At 40.3% G+C, this 13,884-nt stretch overlaps 1 protein-coding gene and 1 non-coding gene across 9 annotated transcripts in view; both read left to right on the plus strand.

Moving 5' to 3' along the window:
• Positions 1-13,884, plus strand: part of PUM1 (pumilio RNA binding family member 1) — an 80,249-nt gene that overhangs the window by 30,959 nt on the left and 35,406 nt on the right. For 4 of the 8 annotated variants that reach the window (XM_060784675.2, XM_060784679.2, XM_060784677.2 and 1 more), the window contains exons 6-10: positions 719-885; positions 2,022-2,292; positions 3,020-3,113; positions 7,853-7,969; positions 12,911-13,062. In XM_060784675.2, coding sequence (XP_060640658.1) covers positions 719-885; positions 2,022-2,292; positions 3,020-3,113; positions 7,853-7,969; positions 12,911-13,062 — 801 coding nt within the window. The remainder of the gene's footprint in view (positions 1-718; positions 886-2,021; positions 2,293-3,019; positions 3,114-7,852; positions 7,970-12,910; positions 13,063-13,884) is intronic. The other 4 variants (XM_060784680.2, XM_060784682.2, XM_060784681.2 and 1 more) reach the window with 2 other exon arrangements.
• LOC132782220 (small nucleolar RNA SNORD103/SNORD85) lies at positions 13,771-13,846 on the plus strand. Its single transcript, XR_009632054.1, has one exon. It is a non-coding gene; the product is annotated as a small nucleolar RNA SNORD103/SNORD85 (small nucleolar RNA).

The raw sequence follows: 13,884 nt of genomic DNA on the forward strand, positions 1-13,884 counted from the left end.
GCAATTACAGGCAAGTATCCTGCTCTTATTGAAGCATAATTTTCCATGCACCAACCTCACTTTCCCACAATGAGCTATATCTGCAGAGAGCTGAGCATTCCACCCCTCACTCCTGCTCAGTTCTTTGGGGTTTGGAAAAATCTGAACCATGTCTCAGTCCTGCTTTACTGAAGGCCTTACTGGTACATTATTTAAACTGTTAACATTTATTCATATCATGATCTGATCACCATGCTCAATATATCTCATATGCATGGGGGTACTATAACTCATATGCATGGAGGTATTGGGATAACGATACAAAAGGTTTGCTAAGATAGATCCTCACCCCCCCCCCCACCCCCAAATCAAAATCCTGGCTACGGGCCTGTCCAGGGGTGTTTATTTTATTAAATCACTACCTTCCCTTACATACCTTATTAAGGTGCAGTCAATCTCTAATGTACCACAAGATTCTACTTCAGTGTATCTAGGGACATTACTCTGGACAGGAAATAATAACTTGTATAGATGCAGTGAGGCACTGTCCCCGAAACATTTCATCCTGTTTTCTCTTTGTAGCTCAAAAATTACCCCTAGAAATAACAGAGTAATATCATAGACAACAGTGGATGCTAAAGTGGATTTTTATACATGATGAACTAAAAGTGTTGTTGCCTGTGTCTGTTTGTGTATAATTTGCAATCAAAACAGTGAGAATTACTCCCATTTTCAATAGGGGCCAAGGGATACAGAAAATGATGACAGTGATAAAGGTGACAAGAAAAATAAGGGCACTTTTGATGGTGATAAATTAGGTGATTTGAAAGAAGAAGTAGACGTGATGGACAAGGCCAATGGCTTACCTGTACAGAATGGCATTGATGCTGATGCAAAAGATTTTAGGTATGTATGTCCCAATATACGGGTTTTTTACGTGCTACATTGTCCAATAGAAAGTCAGTGGGAGGCACGGAGCTACCATACATGGCGTTCTGTAGGTGCTCATACAGAAAAAAAATTAGCATATAATATTTAGATGCACAGGATGACGAACCGCCCTGAATACCTTTTGGGAGATAGGTGGTGGGATATAATAATAATAATAATAATAATAATAATAATAATAATAATACTTTATTTATATACCGCTCCATCTCCCCGAGGGGAATCAAAGCGGTTCCCAAGTAATATCACAAAACATACAGAGTAAAAACAACATAACCATAAGATTAACAAACAAAATATAAACATAAAAATTGTCGCCATAACACACATATATTAAAAGTAATCCTGCCTGTTCAAGGCAATTAAAAATTTAAAAGGCCGGGCCAAGATTTGTGCAAGCCCAAAAATTCTAGGGGCCCGGGAATTAAGTGCAATGCTATGGCAGGCAACAATAATATTAGGTCTGTGGCTGTCCATTCCAGGGCCGATTAGAGGAAAGAATCTGGGTAACTGGTAGGAAGAATAAGGCCGTATTAGACAGTGTGTGGGGCTGAGTTAGAACTGGTCATTTTCAAAGGCTTGTTGAAACCACCAGGTCTTCAAGCTCTTACGAAAGGAGGGGAGGGATGCAGCCTGTCTTATTTCCTTTGGAAGGGCGTTCCAGAGACGGGGGGCCACCACTGAGAAGACCCTCTCTCTCGTCCCTACCAACCGCGCTTGAGACGGTAGTGGGACTGAAACGAGGGCCTCCCCAGAAGATCTTAGAGCTTGTGCCAGTTCATAGAAGGAGATGCGATCGCGGAGATAGGCGGAGCCCGAACCGTTTAGGGCTTTATAGGTCATGACCTGCACCTTGAATTTGGCTCGGCAACTTATCGGCAGCCAATGAAGCTGTTTTAATAGGGGTGTTGTATGCTCCCTATAGTTTGCTCCAGTAATTTATTATTATTATTATTAACACATAACGATTGAAAGTGGGAGCCAGCACTTTAAAACGCTTCGTAATGTGATATGGAAAATACACAGGAAGTCACCAGGTAACAAACAGTTCTTTCCAAATAATTATGTTTTGATGATATTTTTTCCCCTTTTAGCCGGACTCCTGGCAATTGCCCAAACTCTGCAAACGATGTGGATCTTTTAGGGCCAAACCAGAATGGATCTGAGGGCTTAGCACAGCTAGCAAGTACTAATGGTGCAAAGCCTGTGGAAGATTTCTCAAACATCGAGTCCCAGAGTGTTCCACTGGATCCCATGGAACATGTTGGAATGGAGCCACTTCAGTTTGATTATTCTGGCACTCAGGTACCTGTGGACTCAGCTGCAGCAACTGTGGGCCTATTTGACTACAATTCGCAACAACAGGTAGATCTTACATTTATTAATGCGGATGTCTTTTCCCATTTTTTCTCCTCATTGACATTAAGAATCAGAAATGGTTTTGTGGAGCAACAAGGCAGCCTTTTGATTTCCCCATCCCATTTTTCCCCCTGCTGAGAGCACTTACACTGCAGGCTTTTCTTGCCTGCATATATGTGCTAATATATGTGGGTCATTGATTTCAAAGAAAAGTTTAAGCTGAGGAGTAAATAAACATTAGTTTTGCTTTATAGGAGCTTCTTGTTTAATTAGAACCTAATTTTAAAGTGTTTGTGTTTTACCTGTGCATAAGATATGTCTGCACTTACGTGTACAGCATAGTTGTAGCAGCTGCGAGAGTTGTTATCTTGGGGAAAATCCTAAGAAAATGTGCAGTTTAGCTCTTTGATTACTGTCACTCAGAGGCCCCCAAAGTGATTAATAGACTGATCAAAGGGGTGAGGAAAAAAGGCTATTATGGAAGTAAATATAAAATCTAAGGTTTCTGAGAGTTGAAGAACTGCAAGCAAATAGATCTGTATGGTCAGGAAGTAATGCATTAAGAAAGTTAGCAGCATTGGGATATTGAAGGGTAGAATTAGTCATCCCCTTCCTTTTTAAAATTAGGGTTCTGTGGCGTACTCTGTGCCAGTGTGCACCAGTTTAGTCCCTTATGAAAATTTTCAAAACAGCACTGAAATAAGATTTTGAAATAACTTGTCTTTAATTTCAGTTGTTCCAAAGACCGAATGCTCTTGCTGTTCAGCAGCTGACAGCAGCCCAGCAACAGCAATACGCATTGGCAGCTGCTCATCAGCCACACATAGGTAAGTTCTTTAGTAATAACAATCACAATCAATAATGTATTGTCGAAGGCTTTCATGGCTGGGATCACTAGGTTCTTGTAGGTTTTTTCGGGCTATAGGGCCATGTTCTAGAGGCATTTCTCCTGACGTTTCGCCTGCATCTATGGCAAGCATCCTCAGAGGTAGTGAGGTCTGTTGGAAATAGGAAAATGGGTTTATATATCTGTGGAATGACTGGCGTGGGGCAAAGAGCTTTCTGCTGAAGCTAGGTGTGAATGTTTTAGCTGACCACCTTCATTAGCATTTGAAGGCTTGGCTGAGCCTGGGAAAATGTTCTGTTGAGAGGTGTTAAGATGTGCCTGGTTGTTTCCTCTCTGCTGTTTTGCTGTAGTAATTTTAGAATTTTTTTAATACTGGTAGCCAGATTTTGTTCATTTTCATGGTCTCCTCCTTTCTGTTGAAATCAATAATCAATAATCTTATCTGCCTCTCCTCAGAGCTTGAGGCAGGTCACAGCACATTCAAAAACACAAATACAATAACAATTCTACACACACACATATTAAAATGTAGTTCCATAAAATATACATATCATCCTTACCAATAGAAGGCCAAATGTCTTCTTATTTTATCTTGAGTGGGGTTTTTTTCAGTTGCTATATACTTTAGCATTTTTGTTTTGTTTTAATACAACTGAGAAACCTCTGGCCCTCCAGATATATTGGATTTTGTTCCCCTGGCTTTTAACCCCCCACAGTGTATTATCAGTGTTCATGAGGGGTAGAAAACTCAGCCAAAAATGCTGAGGCTGATGGGAATTGTAGGACTCCACAGTGGGAGAGCCAATAAAATAGTATTTTGAAGTCCTCTGAGAGAAATCTTCAAATTGAAGAGGATAATTAATGTGTACAAGAAGAACTAACATTACCATATTTGGGTTGTTTTCATGATGGAAAAAAAAGATTAAGGAAAACTGCCTTTTCTAGATGTCCTAGTCATCCGTAAATAAAGAACAAAACTCAATCACAGGGGAACTTCAGAAAAGAAACAATCAGGAACAGCTAATCACCTCTCAACCAAGGATTCCCCCAGGCAGGAACAAGCCACACCAAAAAACTGTCAGGCCATCAAGTGCTAATCAAGGTGGCCAATTGAAACATTCACACCTAGCTCCAACAGACAAGAGTTCTTTCTTCCACCCTGGACTTTCCACAGATATATAAACCCAATTTTTCTAGTTTCCAACAGACCTCACAACCTCTGAGGATGCCTGCCATAGATGCAGACGAAACGTCAGGAGATAAAGCTTCTAGAACATGCCATAAAGCCCCAGAAAACTACAACAGCCCAGTGATTCCAGCCATGAAAGTTTTCGACAATACATTACCATATTTTCTTGAGTCTTATGCACCATCAAGTCTAATGCGCACCTCGATTTTCAAATCCCTGAAACCATAAAAAGAGGATTTCCTGCTAAATGTAACGCACAGTGGCAAAAAGGTGCTCTCTTTGCAATTTGGCCAAAAAAAGGCACACATTACAGTTGCTGCCTGATTAGAATCCCTTCTTTAAAAACAAAAGTGTTGGAGCACCAAAGCTTCCATGAACAGAAAGGAAGGCCATAGGGTGTATCTATGTTTTAAAATGAATCCACTTTAATTGCCTTGGTTCAATGCTATGGAGTCATGAGGGCTGTAGTTTGATAAGGCCTTGAGCCTTCTCTGCTAAAGAATGCTGATACCTCATCAAACTACAAAGCCCATCGAGCCCTGGCCATTAAATAAGAGATGAGGTTCCTCAAATGGGAGCTCCAGGTGCTCCTGAAGCACTTTCCCTTTTTGCATTGAGATTACTGTTTTATGTGGATGTAAATTTATAATTATAATTATAATATTGTATTACATTATAATAATATAAACATTATATGTATATACAATATATTATATTATTAGTAAAAACAAGATGGAAGTGTCTTCTGCTCCCTTCTGTCTTCGCTCTGGCCAAAGCAGCCATTGGTGCCAGAAGGGGGAGGCGCCTCCCAAGTGATGATATAGGCAGAAGACAAGATGGAAATGTCTTCTGCTCCCTTCTGTCTTTTTAGAAGTAATTTTAAAAATCTTTTTGCATGTCATTCTATTTTTTTTTCTTTTTAGTAGACTTTAGTAAATAAGTTTTGGGAGCGGGATGTGAAAATGGATATATTAATGCAGTTTTCTTATTGACATAATCCTAATTGATTCATTGTATGGTTTTTCAGTTGCATATAGGATTAAAGGAAATAAATGCTTGATAATTTTTATGGCATACTGCCCTAAAGCAGATTTTATCTTTCTTCTTTGTGGTCTCTGTGAGTGCACACCGATGGGTTAACTGTGCCTGCGCCATGCAACTCAGAACCTTCTAGAGCAGTGGTGCTCAACCTGTGGGTCCCCAAGTGTTTTGGCCTACAACTCCCAGAAATCCCAGCCAGTTTACCAGCTGTTAGGATTTCTGGGAGTTGAAGGCCAAAACATCTGGGGACCCACAGGTTGAGAAGCACTGTTCTAGAGGCTATTTTCAGTAGTTTTACTGTTCTGGCATAATTCTCCAGATTCTCATCTATTTGGATCCTGACAGGCACATTACGATATCTATGACATCGTTAAAATGATATGCAGGATCTAAGGCTAAAATGCCAAATAAGGATGGCTATTACTGCTGCTTAGTCTTCCATGGTGAGGCACACATGCAAGATTTGCCACTTTATGTCAGTGGCAAGGAAAAATGGAGCAACGCCTGAAAGCAGACCTCTATGAGACTATCCTTAATGGTCAGCCTTCTTCCTCAGTCTCTTACTCTCCCAAAACCCCTTCTGTGCCATCTAATAATAATAATAAAACTTTATATCCTACCCTATCTCCCCGTGGGGATTCAGGGTGCTTACCAACAAATTAAGGCAATTATTTAGTGCTCGTAACAAAGACAATAACCATAAAATTTAAACAAAAAACACTAATAAAGTAAGTTATAAAACCAGACATTGTGAAGTTAAAATCAAACAGTTAATCTACCAAGCTTCAAAAGCCTTCCATTGGCAGAGGCTGCTGCTCTCTCGACCTCCATGCTTAAACAAGCTCGGAAGAGACCAAAGAGTCCAAAAAGTGCAAGGCCTTTTAAATGGATTGCAAATATGATCCAAGTACTATCCCATCTGGCCTATGAACTGACAGGAATACCTGCTCCAAATACTATTAGAGGTCATTTCATGAGGTCAGTCTTGGCCGCTTTCCTCAAACCGATTCTCTTGCAGGACATTTGTCGGGCTTTGACATAGTCCCCTTTGTGTCCCATTATGGGACTCTGTGGCTAATAGGGACACTGCCTTTGGTCGAGCATTCTGTTTTCCTGTGTTGCCGTAGTTTATAACACTTAAGTCATGTGCCTTATGATTAAACCCTTCTGTTTTGGTTTGTATGACATCAATAATAATAATAATAATAATAATAATAATAATAATAATAATCTTTATTTATACCCCACTACCATCTCCCCGATGGGGACTCAGAGCGGCTTACATGAGGCCAAGCCCAAACAGCAATTACAATTAAAAAAAACCAAAAACACAAACCAAAAACTCAAACAATAAGCAGTAACATAAAATAAATGAATACATAGCAATATACAAATTACAATATGCACAGGCACAGTAACAATGGGTGGGCTACATGTAGTGATTTAAAGACAAAGTAATTAAAACTAATTAAAAACTCGGGTGAGATTAAAGGGAGAAGCGGGTAATTCACGGAAGAGGGCTCATTTTAGCAGGAGTTGTGGAATCAATTCATCTTTCATTTTGCCCCTTTATCAGGCCACTGTTTGATATGCACTTCTGTTATATGCGTGGTATTCTGTTGCTTTAATGGTTACTCTTACCCATTAAAACAATTGGTATTGCATGTTTTATTTGATATAACATTTATTTTTGACATTCAATAATGTATTGACAAAGTGGAAATGCTTATTTCTTGATCCTTCAAACTACATGTCCAAGGATGGAAAAGTAAAGTCTTTATTCACATTAAATGCTTTCCTCCTTATATTTCAACCTTCACATGTCTAGGTGAACTTCTTGTTACTTTGACATTCTTATCTCTGACTTTTTCTCAACCTCTTGTCAACCTTCCCTCCTGTGCGATAGCTTGCTCGTCTCCCATTGGTGTGCACCACAAAGAAGAAACACAGGTAGCTTACCTGTAGCTGTAATTCTTTGAGTGGTCTTCTGTGAATTCACACCACACCCGCTTGCCATGTCTTGCAGAAGTACTACACAGCAGAACTTGAATTGAGACAATGGCAGTGCCTGCCCATTATATACCATCAGAATGGTGGGCGGAAATACCGCCATAAGTTATCCTTTTGAGTTCTAGAAGGTTACGAATTGCATTGCTTAGGGGCAGGTGTAAATTGGTGTAAATTCACAGAAGACCAGTCGAATAACTACAGTTACAGGTAAGCAATCTGTCCGTCTCTTCCAAGATTGTTTTTAAACTCCTGGCGAATTGTGGCCATTGTTTTGATCCCTCATGAGATATAAACCAATTAATAGACCACAGACTGCAGTCGCCATTTTTTTAGGGGCATCTGCCTGGTTTTACATTAGTTTTAAACCTTGAATGCTCTTAGCCTACTTCATGATCTCTAGTTGGTGGAGTACTCCACTCCATCCCCTGCAAACACATTTTGTTAGGGCTGCAGCTCTAGTCGTTTGTTTTTACTGACAGGTATGTTTTCAGCAGGTTTAGCTCCTGCTGCCTTTGTGCCCAATCCATACATCATCAGCGCTGCTCCACCAGGAACGGACCCCTATGCAGCAGGGCTTGCGGCGGCTGCAACATTAGGTGAGATGCATGTAAAGATGTGATTTAACTTTGACATAAATGTTAATGAAATGTTTTACAAAGGATTGGATCTGTAGGTGCATTCTGTTCACAGGAAGGCAGTTTTTTTCACCTTTCATATCTCTAGCCATTCCAAAACTCTGTCTGTGGATGACTAGGACTACATATACTATTGCCCTAGTTGGTTTTGCTGGTTAAAGATAATGCAAGTACTAATCTGAATCTTTCAGAAGAATACTAATAATGATGAGAAAATAAATTCAAACATCCAGCCTTGCATTCGAATTGTGAGAATTGCTATAGAATCCATGTATTATAGCAGAGCCCCCGGTGGCGCAGTGGGTTAAACCCCTGTGCCGGCAGGACTGAAGACCAACAGGTCGCAGGTTTAAATCTGGGGAGACGCAGATGAGCTCCCTCTATCAGCTCCAGCTCCTCATGTGGGGACATGAGAGAAGCCTCCCACAAGGATGATAAAAACATCAAATCATCCAGGCGTCCCCTGGGCAACGTCCTTGCAGACGGCCAATTCTCTCACACCAGGAGTCACTCCTGACATGACAAAAAAAAATGTATTATAGCACCATATGAACACAAATATATCCAGAGCAGCCGTGTTGAATATTTTCTTTCCATCCATGATTACATGTTTAGTCTGTAGCAAAAATGAGCATATGAAGTGAGCCTCAGCCAGGTGTTCATTGCAATAAAAAACTTCCTTTGTGTTCAAGATTTCTAATACCTGAAGATCTGAAAATGAGGCAGCATAAAATAGAAAGCTTTGACAGCTGGAATGAGCTTCATTCAGCACAACCACTTTACTATGTACTTGTATATGGCATTTCTGGAGAAAGTACTTTTCAAGGAGTTGTTATGTTTCCCAATTTTAGCAAAAAATGGAAAGGAATGATTACAGTGAGCTGGATAACGTTTGTATGACCCATTCCCTTGACAGTTCCCCTGCACAGCCCCCTCTTGGCTTGGCGCCTTTTCTCTCTTAGCTTGGGACTTATAAATCCCTGTAGAAAATGGCATAGGGCAGCCCTGGAGGCAGTGGAAATCCACAAATAATCAAATCTGAGAAAACAAAGGCATGATGAACACGGGGCCCTCACTGTATTACTTCCCGCAATCTAGAGACTGTACTTGTATTGATTCAACCTATAATCACATTGCCTTTTTTAGCTGTATTTATTTATCGTATAAGGAGCGAACCAAGGGTAGGGTTGTAATGTATTAAAAAGACCACAAAGTTTAGAAACTTGGCATTCTATTAAATGTACTTTGACCAGTAGCTGGCCATTTGGAGTGCCTGTGGTGTTGCTATAAGAAGGTCCTCCATTGTTCATGTGGCAGGGCTCAGACTGCATTGTAATAGGTGTGCTATAACACTGTTGACTCATGTTCAGCTTGTGTACACTGGGTACTAGATTCCTTACATGTGTTCTGTTGTCAAGCCAAGTGTCACTCATCTATATCCATTCATTTAGGGGACCGCAATGGCACAGTGGGTTAAACCCTTGTGCCTGCTGAAATGCCTAAAGGTGGGTGATTTGAATCCGTGAGACAGGGTGAGCTCCCATCTGTCAGCTCCAGCTTCCCAGGCGGGGACATAAGAGACGCCTCCCATAGGATGGTAACACATCCAGGCGTACCCTGGGCAATGTCCTTGCAGATGGCCAATTCTCTCACACCAGAAGCAACTTGCTTCTGACATGATTTTAAAAAATCAATCCATTTTATTTTTTCTCCTATGTGTACTACCTCACATTTCTCCCTGCTGAAATACATTTTGCTAGGTGTGGCCAATTAGCTGCCTAATGTGTTAAGAATTCTGATCCTGTCCTCTGGGGCATTAGCTCTCCCTCCCAATTTGATCTCATTTGCAAATTTGTTAAGCATGTCCTCGGTTTAGAAAAGTGTTGAGCAGCATTGGGTGTCATGCCCATCTGGAGAGTTCAACTCTGTCTGAGAAAGCTTTGTGTCCCCTTGTATGCTGGAGGGTAGAGATACATGGCGATCAAGTTGCTGGGCCTTCTCCTCCTACAGGGCAACCAACTTCCATATTCTCCAACGAGAACACTAACCCATCACAGCTATTTCAGATGACTGCAGCAGCTCCCTTGCCATCCAGATTCAGTAATCTTAAATAGGCAGTGAAACAGAACTCAAGGTGTCCCCTACAAAATACCAATTTGACCTCTCCTGAGAGCCAAATGCTGTGTGCCTTGCAGCTATATAGAGAGCTCGTTAATAATAATGATAGGCTCAAAGAAAACACACCTAATTATCAGAATAAATAACAACAGCAAAACAATCACAAATTTGCAGCAAATTCTGAAGACATTTTAAAATTATTACTCAAAGCTTTATAAAAAAGAACAGGAAGATTTAGGTAAAATCTCTCTATTTGTTAATGAGACTGAGTGTATAAGGTTAACAGAAGCAATGAAAGACAATCTGGATAGATTAATCTCACCGGATGAGTTAATGGAAACAATAGATAAGATTAGATCACATGAAGCTCCTGGCCCAGATGGCCTTTCACCACTTTGTTACAAAACATTCAAGGAAGAGCTGATGCCAATACTTGTGTCAGTAATGAATAAAGTTTTGGGAAAAGGTGTAATTCCAGAATCTTAGAAAGAATCCACAATTGTACTAATCCCAAAATCAGATAAGGATATGGACCAAATTAAAAATTACAGACCCATCTCTTTATTAAATTGTGATTATAAATTATTTGCTACAATTCTGGCAAATTATATTATTTATTTATTTACTTACTTTATTTGTATACCGCTGTTCTCAGCCCTTAGGCGACTCACAGCGGTTAACAACAGAACAGCAAAAATTCAATGCTACAACAACACGGTATATAAAAACAATTAACATCATAAACACATTAAACAATTAACAGCAGTAATCATTCACTGGCGTCTCATAACTAAAACATGATCCAGATTCGTCATCCATTGTTCCATTCCTATGTTCATTTCACTCATTGCACTGTCTATTCAAACGCCTGTTCAAATAAATATATATAATAATAATATATATGTCGCCCTTCTCACTCCGAAGGGGACGCAGGGCGGATCACAGTATACATACATGGCAACATTCAATGCCGTTTTGTATAGAAAATACAGAGACTCACAGAACAGAAGGAGGTGTGTTGTTTCGATTCAATGTCCATCTTTTTGGTGCCATGGAAGGTTGGGCTCGAATCAATGGAAGGTTGAGCTTGAATCCAACCACAGGGGGTGCTGTCGCTCCATCCTCTTATGACGAATTAGGAGTGTGTGTGCTTGTCTAATTTCCTTGGGGAGGGCATTCCAGAGTCGGGGGGGGGGGGTATTGCTTCCGAGAAGGAAGCCCTCTCCCTCGTCCCCACCAACCGCGCTTGAAGGAGGTGGGATCGAGGAGGGCCTCCCTGGCTGATCTCCAGGCCCGAGCAGGTTCATAGGGAGATATACAGTCACATAAATAGGCAGGACCCAAGCCATATAAGACGTTGTAGGTAATAACCTGCACTTTGAGTTGGGACCGGAATTACAACCAGTGGAGCTGCTTTAAGAGGGGGGGTTGAATGTTCCCTACCACCCGCCCCTGTCAGTAGTTTCTACTAGCTTCTAACCGGTTTTCACTCACTTCTTCTCAGCAGATGCCCTGCCTTTTTGAGACCATGTGCTCTGGTGGAGGACCAGAGGCCACATATACTAAAACATAATTGTAATGAACCCTCAAGCAAGCCTCCACTGAGCTCACACAAACAATCATCCTTAATCTAACACAGACCACAACCCTAACCCAACAAACCCTCGGAGACTGGGGTTTAATCCCACAGACACAAGTTTACCTTTTGCTCCCTCTTCATTCCTGCTGGCCTTGCCTTTTATCCAAGCCCCTTTATGTGATCGAGAGACCTAGTGGCTGCTAGCTCCTCCCCCAACCAACATCTGAGACAGAAAGTAGACCTGTGATTTTAACATTGCCACTTCTGTGTGATTTTAGTAGCTTTTCTGATGAAGAAGCCAGTGAATCTTCACAAACTTCCATGGTGTATTTTGTGAATTTTAGTTGGCCCAATAAAAGCACCACTGTTTTGTGGATTTGGGGTTTTGTTATGCAAAACTCTCCAGTTACTTGAGGAAGTGGTGGCAGAGGATGGCATTCAGCAACCCTCAACATAGCCCTTTTTTTAAACAAATGGAGATAATGGAAGTTACTGTATATACTCGAGTATAAGTCTAGTTTTTCAGCCCTTTTTTAGGCTGAAAAAGTCCCCCTCGGCTTATACTCGAGTCAAGGTTATTTATTATTTTCCTCTGTTATTATTTTTATTACATTTATAATTTTACTCTATTTATTGTTATTACATTTATTATTTTATGATATTATTACTGGTATTATTACATTTCCATTATTTTACTCTATTATTATTATTACATTTATTATTTTATGATATTATTATTTGAAGGATACTTAAGCACATTTACATTGAAGAAGGTTAGAAAAAAATGTTTAATCAGAGTTGGGCAGTCTTATCTTAAATTACAGTTTTATGTAACTATTTAATCTAATGATGCCTCAATTAATGTAATTTTATTGGTATCTATTTTTATTTTGAAATTTACCAGTAGATGCTGCATTTCCCATCCTCGGCTTATACTCAAGTCAATACGTTTTCCCAGTTTTTTGTGATAAAATTAGGTGCCCCGGCTTATATTCGGGTCAGCTTATACTCGAGTATATACAGTATATCTTTGCTAGTGTCCTCTCCTCTCCCTGCCGCTTGCTTGCATCAGCAATTGTCCAAAAGTACTGGGTTCTTATTTCAAAAAAGTAGCCTTTTACAGCTCTTGTTTTGTTATTGGAGGATCAATTAGATGCCTGAACTAACTAGCAGAAGATAAGATGCATCCTCTCTTGATATTTTAGGGCCTGCGGTTGTCCCCCATCAGTACTATGGAGTGGCTCCCTGGGGAGTTTATCCTGCCAGTCTCTTTCAGCAGCAAGCTGCTGCCGCCGCCGCCGCCTCTAATTCCTCCAATCAGCAGACCAGTCAACAGACTCAGCAAGGACAGCAACAGGTGAGCAGCACTTCTTGGCTTTGCACACATACAGCCAGCCTGAGATGTACAACAGTGCTTAAAGGTACAGCCCTTAAAGAATAGTCGTTGCCGATGTTACAAAATAGAGCGATCACCAAACAATTAAAATGTTAGCATGTAACGCAAAGTGGCGTGTCCCGTAAAGGGAATAATTTTTTTGTAAATAGAGTAACATTTTACTCTGTTCTGTTTAACCCTTCTGGAAAATAAGCTGTTTGTTTTGAGATAGATGGCTTGCAACATAGCGTAGATCTCTTTAAGAAATCATAGAACCATAGAGTTGGAAGAGATCTCATGGGCCATCCAGCCCAACCCCATTCTGGCAAGAAGAGATGTGTGTATAGTTCTGATACCCAGACTCCAAACACAATGCCTAGATATGACATAATGAGTCAGTTTTATTTATGGAGAGTCTCCATGATCAAACAAAGCAAATTGTCACTGTGTGTGTGTTTAGATTCATATTTAGTATTTACTGTAGCAGAGTAGTGATCTCAACCTTACAAGCAGATTTTCTCTCATTTCTGGCCTTAAATCTGGTCTCAATGCAAAGTGCTTAAAGCAGTGGATCACACTTACAGATGTGGATCTCATTGCTGTAAAATAGTATGTTGTAACATTATTTCTACAAGGGTCAGAGGAGTGAAACAATGTTTTTTATTTATCCATTTTGGTTGTCTTCAAAGGTCTGGCAATGATGACACACTTGCCCTCACTGAGAACACTGTTCAGTATTGATGATCCTCTTATGTGCTGAGCTAGACCTTCTTAGACAAATTGTTGTGACAGTGTTGGGTAGTA

Source organism: Anolis sagrei, chromosome X (genome assembly GCF_037176765.1).
Source record: "Anolis sagrei isolate rAnoSag1 chromosome X, rAnoSag1.mat, whole genome shotgun sequence".
In the NCBI taxonomy this organism is placed as follows: Eukaryota; Metazoa; Chordata; class Lepidosauria; order Squamata; family Dactyloidae; genus Anolis; species Anolis sagrei.